Source organism: Thunnus albacares, chromosome 1, assembly GCF_914725855.1.
Source record: "Thunnus albacares chromosome 1, fThuAlb1.1, whole genome shotgun sequence".
Lineage (NCBI taxonomy): Eukaryota > Metazoa > Chordata > Actinopteri > Scombriformes > Scombridae > Thunnus > Thunnus albacares.
In genome coordinates this window covers 26,765,161-26,786,711 of record NC_058106.1, presented here as the reverse complement: position 1 = coordinate 26,786,711, position 21,551 = coordinate 26,765,161, and the positions used below count along the sequence as shown (strand labels likewise).

Genomic DNA, 21,551 nt, shown 5'->3' with positions numbered 1-21,551 from the left:
CTTGAGCTGTGGTGCAGATTGAGTGGCAAGACCTCAGTTCCATACCAATACATCCTTATATGATTTATCTGTTGTGTATACAAGGGCCTTAGGGAAATTCAAGCTGAATAAATGTTTAGTGGATGGGCTTTGAAATGTCAGTGGCAGTCAGGGTTGATGTTAAAATAATTTGAACTTTGGGTGTAGCAGTGAGGTGTAGTCTATACATATATATATACATATATACACACACACACACACACACACACACACACACACACACACACACACACACACACACACACACACACACACACACATATATATATATATATATATATATAAATTTGTATTTGTAGTGCATGTAACACACACACACTAACACACTTTGCCAGCAGCAGCCAGACATGAGTCACAGATGCTTTAGGCTGCAGGGGGTCATAGCCGTGAACACACTGTAGTGGTAGCCTGACTGACAGTATCAAAGCTCCTAATGGCAACATCACAGTTTACCACTGACGGTTTGTTTTCCAGCCTCAGATCCTTACGGCAACAAGCATGAACTCCTCCTGCTTTTCCTTTTAAGTTTCCTATGTTTCTGTAAAATAGGGATGTAATATACCGATACTTGGAGTCACATCTAATTAAAACTGTGTGATAGATGCATTGTTTACCTTGACCACCATCCTCACAGCTTCAGCAAGGTTGCACGGGAGCAGTATGGCAAGCTGGTGATCATGCACAGCAACATGGAGACACTTTATCAGAACGTGTTGGAATACTTTGCTATCGATCCCAAGAAGACCTCTGTGGAGGAGCTGTTCACTGATCTAAGCAACTTCCGTTCCATGTTCACTGTGAGTATACTGCACTTCAGAAAAGCAAGAGGACTGGTTTCTCAGCATGTTATGTGATAGTAAGAAGATGAATATGGTGATTGGAATGGGGCGGCAGTGGTGTATTGATCCTTAGTGGGATTTGCAGTACTTGGAATTGTATTAAACTAGTGCAGTGCCCATTCAAAACATGAATGAATTGCCCTCTAGGCAAGCAACCTTCAAAGTTTATTAAACATATTGCATGTCTAAATTGCACCACATTCAACACTTTGGTCCCCAGCCATACACCCACCAAGTGTGGAGTCAGTTCAGAACAGTTCTCCAGATTTGTGAAGGACATACATACATACAGAGATTCCTTCCTTTAGTAGAGAGATATAAAAAGGATGATAGTCATTAATGTGGCTTTAATCATGTTTTACACCAGGTAACCATGATAATGTATTCTGATTGGCCAATGTTACTGTCAGGGCTGATATAGCTTTTTCCATCCAATATTAATATACCCAATGTTAGATGGCCACAGAAACACTACTTTACCGGTAATGTGTTTGATAAGATTTTAAAGAGCGAAGTTATTCATGTAATGAGCTATTTTTGGGAGTTCCAAGTATATTTGCTGGGCATATTAGCACATATACAATAATTATTTTTATTTATAGATTAAAAATGATCAAAAAATGTGTCTCCCAACAAATAATATTTGGAAATATGCACCTGTTTTACAGCTTCTGTATTTACAAATTTTACTGATGGAAACAAAATCTATGCAGCATTTTACTCCAATTAAGAAACTGGATTTAGGCGCTGTCAGTTTGATGTGATAGCAGGTTCTAGTTAGTTGGTTTTTTTTTCAGATTTGTTGGTACAGGACTGCCTTTCGTTGTAAACAGCCCTGAATAGAGAAAAAGCATAGGATAAGTAAAAGGTTAGCTAGAGTATTGAATTGGGTTTGAGAAGAGCTGCAGTAAATCTTGAAAGAAAATGGTAGGTGTTTTGAAACTTACAAACTTTAATTGTTTTTATTCATTGGCTGTATCAAGACAGAACCTCAACTTATTTAGCCTAACATTAATGTCCTGTGGTATAGTGCAAGGCACAGAACAGTGCCAGTCCTATGTAGTCCAATCCTACCCAGACATTTATGTCATCACTGAGCTCTGTGGCCTTATCAGTCTGGTGCTACTGTGAGCTGTGGAGCTGTGGAGACCCACTGTGTTTAATCAGCAGGATTAGTGGCACAAGCCACTGGGCGCGACAGATAATAGTAGCTAATTAGCCTAACAAAGTTCCTGCCCTGCCCCCAACTTAACATCTACCACACACACATAAATGGATTTCATGCTGCTTTGCCTTTTTTCTGCGGTGTCATTAGGTGTGCTTTAGATTTTCTTATACTCCAGAGTTTTGTCTGTACATTTGTGAGCTTTTCGGGGACCTTGGGGGTGGTCTTTTGGTCCTATATTATTCCTGTTCTATATTTCGGACTTGGTAAAGTAGAGACAACTTTTTATGAGACCCCTACCTGCAATGCAAAGTTATTTCCCACTTGAATTACAATTTTATAAGATTAATCTTTTTTAGTGATTTCTAATGGTTTCTTAATCGTATACTTTGGTAAATGAACCTAATCCAAAGGAGAACAAGGGTTCTGAGTTGGATCTCTCTTTCCTTCTCTTTCTCCTAAAATCTTCCCTGTCCACCTGAGTGACAATGATATGTGCCTGACTTTAATGTTTTCCATTACTGTACACAATGAATGCTTTATACCAAGTCAGAGAAAACAGACTTTTGAACAAGACTTGTAAATACAGACAGTCAACTCTTTTGACTGAAATGTCTCAATTAATTTAATTGATCAATTAATGTTAATGAGTGCATGAACAAGGCTATCACTTACAATAGCTGAAATACATAAGGCACAGACGCGACGCGTCACATTGGCAAGGTTGAGCAGGATTTTTTTTACCTGCTATACCAACTGTGTCTTTGTTGCGTGTGGTTGCGTGCCAGCCATTGAGTTTTGCCAAGTGGTAATACAGTTGGTTCTGCAGGGTTTGGAAGCGTAGGCTATATGAACTGATACTGAATTAATTAACTAGATCATTTTAACTACAGGATCATGGATACACATTGATTTGATAGATTTATTTTAATGTGCAATGAAAAAAAACAAAAAACGCAAGGTTGCACTGCCTCTGGTACAATGAGATATTTATTTCAATCATTTTCAAACAGATTGTACCGGTTTTTTTTACACAGTTCTATGTAGTTTTCCCTGTTGAAGGGCAACAGAAAGAAAAAAAGAAGACCAGCCGTGTAAAAATAGAGATGAGCAGTGCCGCTTCAGTTGAATATAATGGACGTGTTCTGCTGCAGTGAATGTGTCACACAACATCCATGCTTGGTGTATTTAGGCCAATAAGCAACGCACACGTAGTAAAAGAGTGAAAGCGGTTTTGCAAACTAGTTAATGCTCAAATACTAAACTAAATATTTTCACACTTTAGAGAATCAGTGTTTTGTGAACTATTCAGACATGTTTTTGGTAAAACCGAATAAAAGGACGAGCTGTGTGAGGCATTGCAAGTATAGTATATACAGTATATGTTGATATACTGACCAGCTCACAGTAGCACTCTTACTTAAAGTTACAATGTACAGTTTTTCACCTCGTGAAAAATGACTTTTGTCAAATTCACACCCCAACACTTGCCAAGCATCCTGATAATCTAACTTCTCTATGCGGCATCTAACCTCAGACTGAAGTAACTGCCTACACAGTATCCACAAGCATTGAAGAAACACAGGCAGTCAGAAAAAAATACTAGATGCATTGCTTTTAGCCATTTTGGATGTTCCATTGTTTCTTACTTTTTTCACCTTTGTTATTGATCCCAGGACTTATGTGTGCTGTGATCCTTTCCCTCACTTTAATAGCCACAACCCGGCTGTGCTCTGATATGCATTATACCCAGAGAGAAAGATACAAACCTCAATATTTCCGATAGATCAATTTTGATGCAAATTAATAATGATAATCTTTGCTGTTGGCATGAATTTCATATGAATTTCCTTTTAGCTCCATGAGTTAGGCTCGAGTTTTGCAGGAGCATTTCTGTTTTGACCAAACATTCAACAGTTAATGACTCAGCCAGTGAAAAGGTGAAGAAGCCAAGTGTTATAAAGACCAGCATTATATGGTCAAAACTCCCAAGGTAGCTATTTATTACCCTTTGATAGGTCGAGGTGTAAGCAGCTTACACCTTTAGCAATTCGTTCAAATGGTCACTTCACACAGACATATCTTGGAGAAGCCAAGGCTAGGTCAATGAACGTAGGCATACAGTAAATCTCAGCACGGTAACCTTTCGGTCAAATCTGTGTCAGCATTTACCCTGCTGTGCCAAGGCCCATGCTAATAGGTGCGTGCTGTTTCTAGACCAGTGCCTGAAGCGAACTGAGCCTTGAACTGTACGCGTGTATGGCGCTCGCATAATGCATGTGTGCTGTTTGTTTGTGTGCGTATGTCATTTTGTGTTGGCAATTTTTTATAGGGAAAGCTGCTTAGCTTTTTTCACACACAAAGACATACACACAAACTCATACACACACATACCACATGCTCAGTCACCCGTAGGAAGGAGACCCAGGGCGAGGCCGCACATCTGACAGGAATCCAATTGAGCGTGTCTAATGGCAGACATCCAGGAGAGGAGGAGGGGGAAGCAGACCTGCAGTGATGAAGGAGAGCAGAGGGCAATTTCCTCAGAGAGCTGGTTCTCTCTCTCTCTCTCTCTCTCTCTCTCTCTCTCTCTCTCTCTCTCTCTCTCTCTCTCTCTCTCTCTCTCTCTCTCTCTCTCTCTCTCTCTCTCTCTCTCTCCCTCCCTCTCCTTTAGGTCCATATTACAGTAAAAATGCATGCTTTGTCAGAAGACAAAAATTACATGACTCTTCATCTTTTTCTATTTCCGGACTCTTCTTCACTATCCTAAATCTATGTCCCTTCAGTTCTCATTATGTTTCAGTATTATATTAATTATTGTCTACAGTATTGAATTCAGATTTCAAGAATTCAGATACAAATGAAACCTGCCTTACCTGTCCATGAAATGAACTTTACATGTGACTGAACTCAGTCAATGTCCTCAAGGACTTCCTTTTATTGTTTTATTGTTCTTATAGTACTAATTGGTTCTGCGATGTGAGAAGGCAGTATGTCCTTTTTCGCTGGCTGTGATCATACTATTTTTTGTTTTAACAAGGTTGTTTTGAAGTAATGGTCTTTAGCTGCTCTTTTCCTGCTCTGTTCTTTTTGTGAAGTTTAAGAGTGATCCTCTCTTAAACAGGCCCACTTGTTGTATTGACCCGTTATTGACTAATCATTGTTTTCCCAGGCTGCTGGCAGTAGTAAAGGGTCCAGTTTTAAATAAGATGTCATTTTGCCTCTACAGAGTTCCTCTGCGAATTTGCATAGCCATATAATTGAAACCATCTGCCACACAGTCTTTAAAAAGCTAAACCCTAAGACAGTCTGTGTTATTGTTGGCCTTCATCTGTTCACATCATAGTAAAGCTGTCATTCACCTTGCAGGCCTGCAAAGAATATTGTTGATTTACCCTGTTTTTTTATATAAAAGATACAAACAAATCATGTATCTTTTACAAATTAGAGACATATTGTGAAATGCTTTCAATAATCCAGTCTGTGAGGCTAAATGTAACTGATTTAACCACTAACTAGGTTGCTGTCTGTATGAAATTACTATGAATTAAGGGTGGAGACCGCTTTGCTTGGTTGCTATAGTGCAAGAATATTTACATTCTCTTTAAGTAATTGAATTTGACTTTTTAATGACAGAGCTGCTTGATAGCGAAGAGAGGAGGAAGTGTCATAGTTTTGACTAAGCTCACATTAGGCATCCATCACAGCTGTCTGCTTGTAACCTGGGATCACTTAATTGTTCCTTATTGAAAATGTATTATGTGTCAGAACTCTTGTTCTTCCCTTTTTTCTCCCTCATCTCTCTGCCTGTAATTTACCAGATTGGGTGCCCATTAAGAATATAGTCATTTGTGAATCACTGGTTGCCACGAGCAACCGACAGTCATTCCGTCAAATCAAAGTTAATTTTGTGGAGGAGTTGGTTTCATTTAAAAATAGAGCTCTGAAAAGCTTCAGTGTGAATTTCAGTTGTTTGGAATTCATCTCATCCCTCTTCTTTTCTCCTTCAATACTCCCTTCTGAATTCCTATAAACTCACTGACTGGTACTCATCACTGTTGTTAGCTGCTATTGTCTTTTTATGTGAGTGAATATATGCTGTTTAAAGTAAGTTGCCAACAGATTACAACCTCCTTGTGGTCTTTTGTAAGCACTCCTCATGAGTAAGAATGAAAGATTTTTTCCAGTGGAAAGGTCAAGGTGACTGTGCAGAGGTGGAACATCTATTGTATAGTTGTTGAATAAACACCACAGGACTGTTTATGACTGCTCATATGTGGCTGCTCTTAGCCATAGAGAACGCAGGATTCAAGCACACGCTAAGAGTGGTGGAGCCGAATCAAACAGAATATTGCATACCCTTACAGCCCTACTATTAGTAATTTAGAGTGTTTATACAAGTTGTCAATCGTCTTTTCTATTTAAAGTGGCTTGTTGACGCCGAATTGACTACACTGAATTGTTTTGAATTCAAGTTGACTATTTCATTTCCAACAATGGTCACTTGTATGCAGACTTAATAAGAGGCAGTCAGTGGACCTCAAAAAAGTTACTGCCTGTCTTTATTGTGCCACTGTAGTCCCTCATATATTACACAGTTCATGTAGTGTGTTTTGTGTCCATCCATTCATGTTGGTTCTGCATTACTATTCTTCCACTGACCTGCCTGTCAAGCCGGTTTGTGTGAATAATGCAATAGGAGCGGAGACGAGGAGGAGGAGGAGGAGTTGGGTGTTTGATAAAAGCCCAGACTCCCTTGCTTTAAGTGACTGGCTATTGATCAGGATGGCAATCATGCTAGCACTCTATTAAATCATATGCAGTCTGTCTCTTGGCTGTGGCATTATTGAGCTATCGACACCATTGTATGAGTTTAATAACCCTTTGGCACAGAGATTATAGAACCTGTTCCTGCAGTGTTGATGTACAGTAGATACCATACCTATAAAATTATTCTTCACAGAAAGGCAGAAAGGAATTACTGACATTTTTCGACAAGTTTGGGAGTCGGTTAACAACAGCTTGTAAAAACGTCAATAATGTTAAAAGACATTCCTGTCCCAAGACCTCTTTGCTTGCTGAATGTTCTACAAAAGGTATTTCAGTCTCAGGGCTTGTATTTTAACAGTGAATGGCATGTGATACTACAAACTCCACTCCAATCATTCGTGCACCATCAGAATGTAATACATTAGTAGCAGGGACAATGGCCCAGAAGCTAAGACTGTAACTGGGTCCCTGTCATTGAAATGCAGGCAAACTATGATCAGTATCTGGTTGCAAAAAGGAGCCAAAGTCCGGGCCTGACATAACCGATGGCCCGTAAAACGTTATTTTCTGTTTGTTTCATGGCGGTTACGTTCTAAAGCACAAATAAATAACCATCAAACACTGAACAGATGATCTACTGCGGAGACAGACGCTCTTAGTTTCTGTTTCATTTTCCTCCTCTGCCTTTGTCCTTTTCATTCATTCATTACAGCTCAGCTCCATGTCTGTAGTGGACAGGTGGCTCACGGAAACAGACAGAAGGAGCTTGGAGTGAACACGCGCACACAAACAAATGCCATTATGTTCTTTCTCTCGCTTTCCTATCTTAAGGAGTACATTTCTGCAGATCTCTCAGCATTGTCTCAGTTCTTGACACAAGAGTTTATTATCAAGGTCATTCAAACTTGCTGAGATGTTATTATAATATATTCTGTTCTCTTCTCCCTGTGTATTCCATACTCTCTGCTTTACACAAAATATGGAGAAACCTACATTTATACACCATTCATTTACTGATCCAATATGTGCCTAATTTTATATTTTTCATATTTGTGTAAATGTTACACATCCATAACTAAAGGAAAGCAACCAGATTTTAAGGAAACCTCACTGTTGTATGTATGAAAAAATGAAATCACCAAAATTATAGGCCAATGAAAATATACAAGAGGCAAGTAAAACTCTGATCTCCTGGCCAAGTGGGCCAGTAGGGAAAAAAACGTTACACTGGACACTGAAAGTCAGTCAAGGTTAAGGTTTTCTCATAATGATTGCATGTATTGTTTTTCTTTTGTTTTTTATAAAAATATCCTCACACATTTATTCAGGCTTTCCACATTTTTATTGTGCTGTTTGAGCAGAAAGGCTTGACAGAAAAGAAATGATGAATGATAACTACTGTGATTGGAAAAGACCAACAGCATTTCCTGAAAAGAAGAAGGAGTTACTTTTCCCTCATGGAACATCATTTTAGTCAAACTAAGTTTTACACTAAAAAGACAATGGAATTCTTTATATATATATATTCACAATATTTTAATATTTATTATATTGTAATACTGCAATATTTTTTTCTCAAATGTAAGTCATTCCAGTCAGAATAATAAAATGGTGAAGAGAAGACCTCACTGTAAAGAAACAGATTCAGGCATCAGAATGTTTTTAAAGCTGTGATATAATCGTATTATAAATAAACACTTAGTTTAGTCTTAATAAGTACAGCAAGGCTGCCTTGTTATTGAAATTAAATCTAGCAGTTGACTTTGCTGTCATGTAGTCAGTCTGTCAAATTTAGGTGGTTTTAAATGTGTGTTTTTGTTTAGATCTGTGAGTAGTGTAGACATCAACATCCACCCACACAGCAGCAAGCTGTGTTCAGCTCAGCACCGAATTGTATTGCACTTAGCATTGCTATTAAACCCCCCTGCTATTAAGTGACTGGACAAATCTCCCACAGTAGCCACAAAGACAAACACCCACAGTGGCCGATGCTTGCATTTTCGTACTTAAACATACATTTTTATACATAGTTAATATTGTGTTTTATATTATGTGATGCTGCAATGATATTTTTTGGCTATGAAATAACTGACTGTAAAGAGAAAAACAAAAGAAATGAAACAAAGCTTTAATAATATCTGAAAATAGGAATAAATATGTTTTTCTCTGAATGTGCAGGAAAGATTAGAACAGAAAATAATGTGTTTTGAATAGACCAGCATCCTCTAGGTCATGTGTCTGGGTCACTGTGCCATCACTGTTTCGGATCTCTAGTACCTCAGGTCCCTCAAGGTGTTTTTTCTCTGGGGAGACCAAAGTGAAAGCACCTAGAAGCTTCTTCTGGCTTTAATGGTGCCTGATAAAGATGTCTTTAGGGTTTGACAGCTGCCTCTGCCTTTGACAGGCTCTACACTACTGTAATTAACCTCACTTAGCAATCCATCTTGTTTTCTCTGTCTTTCTTTTTTCTTTCTCTCTCTCTCTCACCCTCACAGCAAGCACTCAAGGAGAACCTGAGGCGGAGGGAGTCAGAGGAGAAACAGAGGAGAGCACGGGCAGCAAAGGAGAAGGCTGAGCGTGAAAAGCAGGAGAGACAGCAGAAGAAGAGGAGGTTGCTGGAAGTCAATGCAGGTAGACCGTTCAATCTGCTTTGCCTGTCAGCTCTCGCATCATTAAGCCCCTTTACATGCTGCTGTGTGCAAAATCAATCTAGGGTCAAATGGTGTAAGAGAGCATTCAAAGACAATGGGCCTCAATCATTAATATGCGCATAAAAATGTTCTTACCTTGCGCACAAAGTAAGTGCGCATACAAAATTACTGTCGGATTCATGACGTGCGCACCGGCCAAATTTGTTCTTACCACCGTGCGTATCTTAGTGAATCAGAATCATTCTAAATTGACAGGTGTGTGCCCGCAATCGGTAACTAGCATATTACCACGCCCCCATTTCCCCATATAAGGAAAGCTCTGTTGGAGCGGTGCAGCAGTGGAGAGAGCTGTCACTCATTACAAAGAGGGCCATGATGGTAAAAATGTAGAAAAACTTCACTGCTAGTGAAATGCAAACAATAGTTTCAGAAATAGAAGCCAGAAAAGGCAGATTTGGCTGGTAAGCACATCATTGGCACAACTGTTGTGCGCCTAATTGTGAATCCTGTATACAGCCTGCATACCTGTTGCACCACTACCGCAGTATGTCCGTAGCAAAATAAAAAGTCGGTAAATGTGTAGATCTCTGGAATTGATCTAAATAAATCTCTACTGCTGTGCCAGGTGCGCATGGTGTCTCATCTCTGTCCACAACAGGCCGTGATGTACTGAAAGCAGAGCGCCCCTCCCTGTGCCACTACTGAACTGTCAGGCAGGCCTGGGAATAAGTCATTTTTAGGGCAAGGCCACTTTGGCCTTTGATGAATACAAATTCATTGGGCCATCGCGGCCAAAATGTACGGCATCAAGGCCAAAACCAATGGTGCAATAACAATAAGTGATAACTACAGTCAGTGTATTGAAAAACAGTACTGAGTTTATTAAAACTGTACACTGAATGTTTGATTTTTCCACAAAATGCTTTTTAAATGTGAACAATTCATAATATTCATTGTTATTGTTATTGTTTGTTATTGTTGTTGTTATATTTTATAAATGGGATAAGGGTGATCAAAATTAATCTGAACAAGTTTCAACCAACTATTAGCATCTGAGTCTGAGATCATAGGAGCAGTCACAAAAATGACTTTAAACACTTTTTTACTCATTAAACATTAAACACACTGATGAGAAACCTCTCAAGGAGAGACTAGGATGAGAGCTGCAAGTCATGTAACAGCTGACAGACTCTTCTGATCTGTCTTAACTGAGAAGTGACTGCTTACAGAGAAATGGGTGTGTGTGTGTGTGTGTTAATGTCGGGCTGAAAAGTGGGAACAGGACAATTTTAATATATTAATAATTTCATTACATTTATGATCATGATTTATGGATTACAACATTTTAGCTATTAATTGTGTATTATTAGCAATTTCACAATTTTAAAATGTTATATTAAGGCCCAATCAATTTTTAAATAATTGTGGTTCTAATATACTGTTTACATTGAATAAATATTGACTATTTAATTTTTTAAGGCCGTGGGACATTTATGATTTGTGCGTATGCATGGCCCAAGGCAATTCTAAATTTGTTCGCAGAGTGAGAACAAATTTAGGTAAGAAAATGTTGATGAATCCCGTATTTGAAAAATTTTTATGCATGGTTTGGCACAGATTTGTGCGTATGCACTGTTTGTGAATAAGGCCCAATGACTCTTAATTTATCAAGCAAACGTAAGTCCTGTTTTTATTTTTATTTTATTTATCTCTTGAAAAATTAAAATCCACATCAAAAAAGAAAGTTTATGTGCGCATTGTATTGTCCTCCCATATTAGCAGACAGTCTTTTGACTTAAACAAGGTAAGGTACTAATCTGATGCATAACATTGTGTGGATTTCAACCTTGGAATTGCAAAGGTAACATTATGGTTATTGATTGGTTATTGATCTGAGTAGAGAAACTCACCTCTTGCTTGACCCCTCTTGGGAGGTCAGAGCACAGAGTCATACCAGAACAGCATGTGTCGAGGTTGTGGGGTTTCTTTGAATTGCACTTTAGCAGGATAGATGATTTGCTAAAATGACCTTTAACCTGGCTCAAATGGTTGAAGGACAGCCTCTGTAACCACTATGCACCCAGTGAGCAGAATTACAGTTATTGAGTGAACAGAGGTGTTATGCCACAGTCCGTAAAGGGAGATGGTTGAAATGGTAATCATTTGATATGAAGTCCACAATCACAATTTGTATTAATACCTTTGCACCTTTGAGTATTGACATTCCATTTCAAGTCCTGTACTGATATAAGTTAAAAGTTTGGTGTTCAGTTGTTTGGTTTTCATAAAAATGCAGCTAAATTGAGTGTGTAGAACCATTCGTCTAAAGGATATATTTTTTTACTTGTACAAGTACCCTAATTATATTTGTTTTCTAATCCAGTGAGTTTAAGCTCACTCTATAACTGCATTTGAATGGTTTATCGTTGGTTTACTGATTAGACTTACTGATTAATCATCATAGGCTCTACGATGACTGATGAGCATATGATGATGAGATGTGTAGAGATTCAGATGGCAAACTTTATTTATTATGACCAGGTGTTATGCGCTTTTGCAGAATGTGTTCTCTCTCCCTTGAGTGAGAAAGTATGTCCAAACTTTTGACTAGTACTGTATATAATTTTCTAACACTGTCCATTACTGTGACCCTCAGTGAAAATGTAGCTAGAATGCTAAATCTATTTACCAAGGACATTCAGGCATAGCTATGAAGAATGCAATGTCCTACCTTATGCCAGAGCATTTTGTCCTGAGAGCCAGTAGTTTTTTTTTTTTTGTTTTTGTTTTTCCTTCCCCTTTGGAGCACGGCTGAAGCCAGGAACTTGTTCAACAGTGCAGCCTCCAGATCCACTCTCAATGCCAAAGCCAAGGCTGGCAGAGTTGAGCAGTTGAGCTCGGCAGTCCCAGTCCTGCACCAGCATCTATAGCTAATATGTCTATGCCAACCACTGTAGCACTCCTGTAGACATTAGAGTGCAAGTAGAGAGCCACTATGTTCCATCAAGACCAAAGTTCTGCTGTTGGGCATATTATCTTGCCAAAACAAGGCCTCTCTTGGCTAGCACATAATATAAACATCTCCCTTTTCCCTTTACTCTGGTCTGGACACCGTTTGCCACAGTGGCCAAAGTTTTACAGTGCTGGGCTAAGCCAAACCACAGGGTCATGTCTTTTTTTTAAATTAATGAGCAAGATTCTGGTAGATAGGTTATGTTCTGTGTTTTAGTCTGTGTTTTAGTGTGTATCTCCGCCTCTATCATGCTGTGTTTATCTGAAAATAACAGCCACCGAGTTAAAGCAAAACAATGAAATTACCACTACTGTGCTAGTGTTGTTTGGGTTGTGTTTATGTTATGGGGGCTTGTTAACATCCACTGATTTATAGATTATGATCTGTGGATGTCATGGATGAGGTACTGCTTTGTGTCTGCAGTTATTAGCAGTCACCATATTCACAGGTAAGAAGGCTCCTACAGTACCTTTAACCCAAATATAGGCTAAAATGCGGTATTTGAAATATTACCAAATAGCTATGTGTCAGAAAAAGTTGTCATTCTTCTTTATTTATGTCTTGACTTGAATGCAAAATAAATACAAGTACTAGTGCGTGTGTGTGAGAGAGAGAGATGTACAATGCCTGTAATATTATTCACCATTTTATGGTCTGATGAGACTGAAATGATCTTTTTGGTTGTCATACTGAACATGTTAGCCATAAGCCAAATACTGCAACTCAACAGAAAAGCACTATTCCCAGCATGAAGCATTTTGGTGGCAGCCTAATGTGATGGGGATTCACTGCAGCTGGCCCTAGAAGGCTTCTTAAGGTAGACAGTGAAATAATTACAGCAAAATCCTGAGAAATCCTACATTAGAACTGCAACTCGGGAAAGGATTTATTTTCCAGCAAGACAATGACCCCAAGCATAAAAAGCCAGAGCTACCCAGGAATGGCTTAAAAAACAATAGCAGTGTCTAAATCCAGTCCCCAATCAAATCAAGACTTTGTGATAGGACTTAAAAAAATGTTGCTCACTCACCAATGCATTTTAACAGAGCTCGAGCAATTTCATAAGAAAGAATGGGGATAATTGTGGTGTGCAAATGATACAGACCTTTCTGCAGCGAATCAAAGCTGTAATTGCTGCCTGTTCTAAGTATTAGCTGAAAGGGAAAGTGAATTCTTTTTTAATCAAAAACTTAGGGTTTCATATTTATTCTTAATTTACAGTAAATCAACTTGTTTTCACTTTGGAATAAAAATATCAGAGAAAAAATATCACAGTAAATCCACTTTGTGTTTGTAAACCAATAAAAAGGCGACTTAAATACTCTTTATTTGCACTTTATATTTGTGTCCTTATGTTAATTTTAATAACTCATGCATGTTTAGTTTTGTAACTCGCTCAGATTGACAGCTTGTACTTCTTTCTCTTTCCTCTGTGTTTGTAAGTGTTGACTTGTGTTTCACTGCAAACTTTTCTATTTCAGAAAAGTAGTTCAGAAATAAGAAAATCATAAGAATAAACTTAAGCCAAATTTTGTCAGAAAGGCTTATACAAATATGCCTAGAGCTTGAAATTTATTTAGATACGCTCAAATTAAGATAAAGCTAAAGGCAAACTCAGTGACATCCCCAAGAAGTGATGTTTCTGGCAATGTATGACACACGCGCGCTCATGCACACATCCACATACGTACACACAGATTGTTGGGATGAAATGAATATGTGATAGTGATTTGGCATTGTGCTGCCAACCCAGGACAGGATTTACTCACTCTCTTTCACACACTCTCACACTCTGTCTCTCTCTCGCTCAGTCTGTCTCTCAGCCTATTTATTAACTAAAGAGCTTTCTCTTTGTTTGTCAGGGAGGATTGTCCTCAATGGAGATTTTCTGTGTAATCATCTGATTATCCATCAATTCCCTAAAAAGCCCCAGAGAGGCTGCATATCCACATTATGCTGAAGGGCACAGCAATGAGAGACAGAAGAAGGAAGGGGGAGGGTTTCCTATAGGAAATGATCAAAATGGATTTTAGCTTGTTTTTAGCTAGTTTAGTTGTTGATTTGCCTTCTTGTGTATTCCTAAAGTGTACGGTTCTAACAGTACCCTTCTTATATTCCTCTGTCTTTTTGCCACAGACTGGGCTTCTACCTACACAATGATATGCAGCCTGGTTTTGTCATCTGCACTGTGTGTTCCGGTAGTCTCTGAGAGTGAGAGCATCAGCTTGCATCCATTTGCATAGAGCCCTATGGAGATTGAAATTCAGATTGAATAGGTGTTTTTTCCTCCTCCTCTAGCTGTGCCTGGCTTGCGTATGACAAATCTGTTGCATTAACTCCCAGGGTAGGCCAGGAGCGGGAATGTTTGTGGAGCGACAAATTACACATCAGAGCTTTATTTAACATTCTCTACATGGCTACAAGCGATGAACTATTAAGACGTCAAATAGAGGAACAGCTAGAGATGCACCCCTGCATGCAAATATACTAAAAGCATTGGGGGGGTGAGAGGGGGCACATCAGAAAGAGAGAGAGAAAGAAAATGAAAAATTATTTTTTCAAAGCGGGGACTTGTATACTGTATGTTCTAATGAGATATTCCTTAGAAAGGCAAAGCAATGCCTCCATATGATCCATTAGTATTATAGTGGTTCTCACTTAGTTAGCTTGCGTTTTATATTATTTTCCCTCGTCATATTTTTACAGTTATAATAACCTAACAGTTTGATCGGAATGGTACTGCTGTCTGCTGTGCCCAGTGTTTCTGTTGGCAACTATGTTAACAATAACCTCCACTGCGTGTCGTCTGTGTTCTGTAAGGTGTGCAAGGGAAGGACTCAACACAAAGCCACTTAATTATTAAATTAATTTAATTTAATTTAATAAAAAATAATGGCCTAGTTACTATATACCTCCAGCAGACAGAAAAAATATCAGAAAAAGGAAAATCCTAAGAAATGTAACTGTTATATTTTTACGGTCACTATTATTCAAGATGAATTGCAAATAAAAGCTTTCAACAGTTAAATGCAACTGAATCCAAATAGCTTCCCTTATATAATAAATAGCCACTTGTCCTTTGTTACTGGCCACTGTAGTAAAAGGCACTTCTGACCTTATTCATCAGTTGTGGTGCAGAGATCAAGTTGGACTGACTTAGATTACCAATTTATTTTTCCTTTGCTTTACAGTCATTTGTCCATCATTATTCTCATTCCTATTTGAAATATATTTTACCCAGACTTTGTACTGCCAGAACATTCTGTAATAGAGCATAGAAAATACAAATGGTAAAATGTCAATGATACTGCCTTTAACTGATTGATGTAAAGCAGTGGTTCCAACCTTTTCTGCTTGCGACCCTTTAATATGAAGCAATATCTTCTTCCAAACCGTCATCATAGAGTGCATGTCAATAAGTTGTGAGCAGTGTAATGAAATGACTTTCACTTCTCAGACTGACTGACTTTGAGTAATTTTAAGAGTATTTCACAAAGGAAAAACAAACAAACAGAAAAGTTCAAAAACTAAACAGTTCTGTGTAGAAGAATTATGCTTCTTCTTATTTCCTGACACGGTTATCATCATCGTCTGAACCCATGTCTGAGTCCTGACCCCCAGGTTGTGAACTACTGCTTTAATAGTATACATATTTGCATTAGGCTTATCTGTTAATGTATGTATTTAACTGATAACATGATTTTGTCTGCTGCTTGGCTAAGATGCTGATTCTTTCTGACTGGCTTATCATCAGTGACCTATTAGAATATTTATTAGCAGGTTATGATGCGTGGATGTCAGTTGTTCATTCTCTATTCATCATCCAGAGAATATTTAGTATCAGTAAAGTGGAACAGAGAGTATTCAATAGAGAGGTGGCTGACTGACCTTATTGCACCATTTGCCTTTTAAGTGTCCAAGGGAACACAGTAGTTGGCCAGCATTCATTGTACTCAGGCATGTCATTTTCTCTCCTTAGCTTTTCCATCCCAACCCAGTTGACCCTTTTTCTTGCCATGCTCTGGCCCACCTCTGCTATACACCGCTACAACCGGGTCATTGTCCTGATGATAAGTGCCACATCCTGTTGAGTGAAGTGGCAGGAGACATTAGCCCGGGTCTTTATGGAGGATAGACATCGAGACACTGACAGGCTGCTATTCCAGACAATGGAAAACGCCAGTCTGAACAGGCTCTGATTAAATAGATGGTGATTGAAGTTTCACTACAGACAGGGGGATAACTATAGCCTTTTCCTAGAGGTGGAAGTTCAGCTTTGTCTTGTTTCCACTCCTAGAGTTGATTCTTTTGTTTTGTGGTAGAGTAAACACCTCATCTGCTTTTGCTTATCTTCTTGCTGATCTTACCTGTACACTTGTACATCTATGTGTGTACATCTAACAACACAATACAGTATATATCCACACCTTTTTTTTTCTTTTCTCCCAAAGATGGCAGTCAAGCTAGACCCTTCACAATAGAGCTCATTTGGCTCAGTTACTGCTTTCTTTCTTTCTTTCACTACTAAAACATGGAACTTGGAGCTTACTGTAGAGCAGCAATAAAGAAGATGTGAACACAAGGCAGACACTCTTACTATTCTTTAAATAGACATCAGTGAGGCCTAGACTGGCTTTTGAGAGCGCCTTCAGTTTTTGTGGAAGTTAAAGCAAAAAGTCACATTGCACGCCTGTCATGAGAGCTCCGATCCCAGATGCAGCAGAATAGAAAAAGGCAGGCGAATTGTGAACATCAAAGGACCAATCAGTAGCTCCGCTGCCAAACCTGGGATACCACTCTTCACTGTCCCGTTCCTCTCACTAGTCTTTGTTCTCTCGCCACATCCTCCTCAGTGCCACCTTTCACAAGCTGAATGACTGTTTCAAACCCATTTCACAGCTACTAGCTTGACTAATATTCCTCTGCCATGTGTTCCTCCTCCATTACTAGCCATGTGACAAGTCTGTGATCTCTCTCTCTCTAAGTTTGCAAGCACGTGGGTGTGAGTATATAAATATGTTTTATGATTTTCAGTGTTGGGCTGTCTGAAAGCACCCCTTGTCTACATTCTATAAAGCAGTTTTCTGTCTCGGCCTGTCTGAGTTGTTTCTGATTGATGTGTAAAATTGGACTGTTTTTGCTACCATATATTCCTGAGGCGGGAGATCTGAGTGGGTTTCGTTTTTCCTTGCCTCCTGAGGCACACATAGCGTTTCATGTTCTTGTGGGTTGGAGTCAAACGGAGTACTACACATGAAGGCACACACTACAGGTTGCAATAGATTGATCTGCTCCTTTTTGTTTGTTTTCTGTGTACTGTCTGTATTTTTGTGTATGTGTCTATGTGTGTTGTGGAGTGTAAAGCTCGCTGCCTGTGATGAATTGCCACAACAGTGGAGACAAATTTGGACGTCGAGGAGCGTTGGTTTTGCTTAGAAATCCGTGCTGCCTCTCTGCTCTGCGTAATGATGAAGAACTAGGCACATATGAGCCAGAGGAGGAGTGCAACTGTTGCAAATGAAAAGCACAAAAAATGCACACTTTTGACAAGGTAGAAAAGGAGGTGGGCCATGATGTATCCACTGTGTGTGTGTGTGTGTGTTTGTTTATAGTTGCAGCTTAGCGTGGGGTTTTGGTACAACCGCAGCCCACCACCCTGGGACCACCACTCTCTGCCCTCAATACAAGAACTTAAGAGTGGAAGAGGGTTTACTGTAAGGGGACCATGTACTGTGGAGCTGAATGACAGTCTTTGTAAGTTTGCAGGGAAACCACCATGGTGCTGAATGGTATGCATAAAGGAAAAGAAGATGAAATGTTCAGTAAGCAGGCACCATGTTAAAGTGTGACTGTAGCAGTTGTGGGTAATGACTCATGAAAAAGTCCCAGAGATTGAGAAGAGCTTGTAGACATCTAACAGAAATGACAAGCTGGATAGTGAAGCTCTAAAACAACCACAAATAACCAGAAGTTGACCACTGATTTCAATATATAATAAATATATAAAAAACAGATTACACATTGAAACATAGACTGTACTCAATTCAGTTACAATCCGTGATGCTGGCAATGGAACGGTCTATTAGTAGCGAAATTAACCATCACTTGGCATTGGCATGAAGCTGTTATATGATTTGCCACTTTTAAAATCTTAAATAAACATTTTTACACAATATGAGACATCCTCCCATTACTGATTAAGAATGAGCATATAGCAGTTTGCTGGCCAAACTCTAGCCCTTACTTGACAGGAAACCAATGCAACAAAATATGTAAGCTCGATTAAGGAAGGAGTTATTATAGTGGATTGTGTTAGCTAGTAAATGATAAATAAAGGAAGCTAGCCTGTAATTCAGTGTATGTAAGTGCTATATAATCATATTTTGGATGCTGTACATTTGCACCCTGGGGCTCTCTCCCCTTAGCTAGCCTGCCTGGCTTGTTAGGAAATTGTCTGCTTGGCTGGTCATTATTGAAGCCTGGCCCAACTCCACCTGCTGACAATATATGCCTCTTCCTAACAATATATTTACCCTGCTTCAGCCCCCTTTCCCAGTTTATGCTGTGGTATTTTGGGATTGTACTGTAGGTTTACCTCTCATCAGCAAAATTGCAAAAATATGCATGTTTGCCACACTCATGAGTGCTTTAATTTGTGCTTGTTCCCACTTTCACAAAAATAAAACCCATTGTGGTAATTAGAGTGTGATGACCTTTGACCCAGTATAGGCCCCGGTAGCATCACAAAGTCTTCTTCTTTTAGAATTAGAATTTTGTTGTGTGTGTGTGTTATTGTTTCACAGGGAATTGTCAGACAAAGTGGGAAGAGTGAGAAAAACACACACAGCCTTAATCAGAGCAATGTCTTCTTACCCCTCACTAAATCAGTGGTGGGACTCAGCAGTCACACCGTGGCTGATGGTACAGCTTGGTTTCTATCAGGCCGATGAAGCTGTAACATCTTTTCCAGCACTTCATACACTGATGAATAAGACTTATTGTAAATGTTTAAGCACAGCACACATAGTTTACTGTAATTGCGTTTGAACATTTTAAATGTCTGGAGAATAGCCATCATTTTCGCACCTTTTTTTTCAATTGCATTCAAAATCTTTACATCAAACGACTTTCTTCATCTTTGAGCAGATTCGTTGTTTTAGGAACAATAGCTTCTAGCGCAGAAGAAAATTCACTGTGGAGGTACCAAATATTAATGAGGGTGCACATTTATCTTCATCAGGAAGTGTCATCCTATTGTTCAATATTGCTGACATTGTTTGTAAAGTTCAAGTTTCATCTGCTTCTCTTTTGCATGTGTTGGATCAACTCAATTACAGTTCCTTTAAAATACAAAAAATAAAATAGTATATTAATTGAAAATGTGCTTGTTGAAAACCATTTGCCATATCGTCTTTTTAAAATGTGAATCATTTAGTGTACTTTTTAATTGATTACATACAATAAGAATTGCAGTAAATATATTTGTGATTTAATCCTTTACCAATGGTAAAACATAAGAGTATATGAAAAAGAAAGGACCATCAGCCAATAGAACTGAACAAACTAGCATCTAGTGACTACACCAATGTGACTTTCAATCAGTGACCAGACCAGCTGTCTGGCACAGGAGGCTGTGTTTGCTTGCTGAAATGCGGTTGCACAGATCAGACTTGCTCTCTAGTGGGTTGGGTGGCTTCACTCACCGAGAATACTTAGACTCTCATGAATGGAGAATCAGTCACCTGAAATTTGTTTATTTTTCTTTCTTCTTTAACATCTTATACTGTAACACTTTTTTGAAACTTGAATGAAATACACAAAACTAAACAACACATTGAGACTGATGGACAACATACAAACAGCAGCCAGCAGTCAAATGTAATAAAGCCACCGCTGTTTCTGTATTTGTTAAAACACATAATGTTTAATGCCAATGTGTGAATAGCGGTAATGTAAGTGTCCAGAGTTCAGTGGCAAACATCCCTTCACATTTGCGTGGTGTTTGAGAAAGACTTCAAAATTTATAGGCAACACAGAAGCGGTGTTAAAAAGAAAACACCATTCACATTTGCATGACAACCACAGTATAAACTTTTTATTGACATTGTGTGTTGTCCCTGAACTTTCCAATATACCTGCTATCTATTTCCTTCCCATCCACTGGAGGCTGTTTTCACTACAAATCACTAGTCAGGTCCATCATTCTGCCTCAGGTGTCAGTGCCAGGTTTTTAGCTGTACCAAAGGGCATGATTTACATGTCATATCTGCAAAGCTTTTTCCCTTCTACATGGGCATTCGGGTGATTCCCTTGCCACTACAAAGCAAGGGCTTGATGTTTTGAGTCAAGAGTATTCCACAGTAAATACTGCGAAACACCATGCTGCCTGTTTTGAAATGGAATGGCTGTACCATTTCAGTTTGACAGTGTATTGCATATTCTTCTACATGTGACTATTGATAATGTTGACATCTTGTAATTTTTTTAGTCAGCTGTTGACATTCTCTCAACAGATTGTCAACAAAAACTTCTAACTTGTATATTTCAAAAACTTGCCTTGAGCTAGTCCTATTATGTATTGGGTATACATGTTGGCTCAAGGGTTTTAATATTGAATGTGTTATGTGTTTAATGTAGTGGCCTGTCATTGTCTGTTCCAAATTGTTGCAATGGGTATGGCAAGCCTCACCACTCAAATAAACTGCACTTTATCTGATTTTCTTTCTTTACTTCTCCTCACACCCCCTCCTTCTTTTTCTTCTTGGGTTTTTCAGAGAACGATGAGACAGGTGTGATGGATAGTTTGCTGGAAGCCCTACAGTCAGGTGCTGCATTCAGAGACCGCAGGAAGAGAGCGCCAAGACCCAGGGGTAAGTCTCATGTCCTTTACCTACATTTATACACAAAGACACACACACCAGCTTAGTACCTGTATTGACTAGAAAGACTGGACATTTTATAATTCAGTGCTCTAATTCCAGTCACTCATTCCAGTCGTTTTTTTGTTTTGTTTTTTAAAAGCTGACTGAATTGAATGCATTCTTGGGTTCTCATGTCTTGGCTTCATTCAATTT

The 21,551-nt window shown here is 38.9% G+C and overlaps 1 protein-coding gene across 6 annotated transcripts in view; it reads left to right on the top strand.

The window, feature by feature from the left end:
- The window catches only part of LOC122982863 (protein diaphanous homolog 3-like), a 190,865-nt gene that overhangs the window by 111,499 nt on the left and 57,815 nt on the right, over positions 1-21,551 (top strand). For all 6 annotated transcript variants that reach the window (XM_044352483.1, XM_044352474.1, XM_044352467.1 and 3 more), the window contains 3 exons: positions 672-836; positions 9,309-9,444; positions 21,252-21,347. In XM_044352483.1, the coding sequence (XP_044208418.1) occupies positions 672-836; positions 9,309-9,444; positions 21,252-21,347 (397 nt within the window). The remainder of the gene's footprint in view (positions 1-671; positions 837-9,308; positions 9,445-21,251; positions 21,348-21,551) is intronic.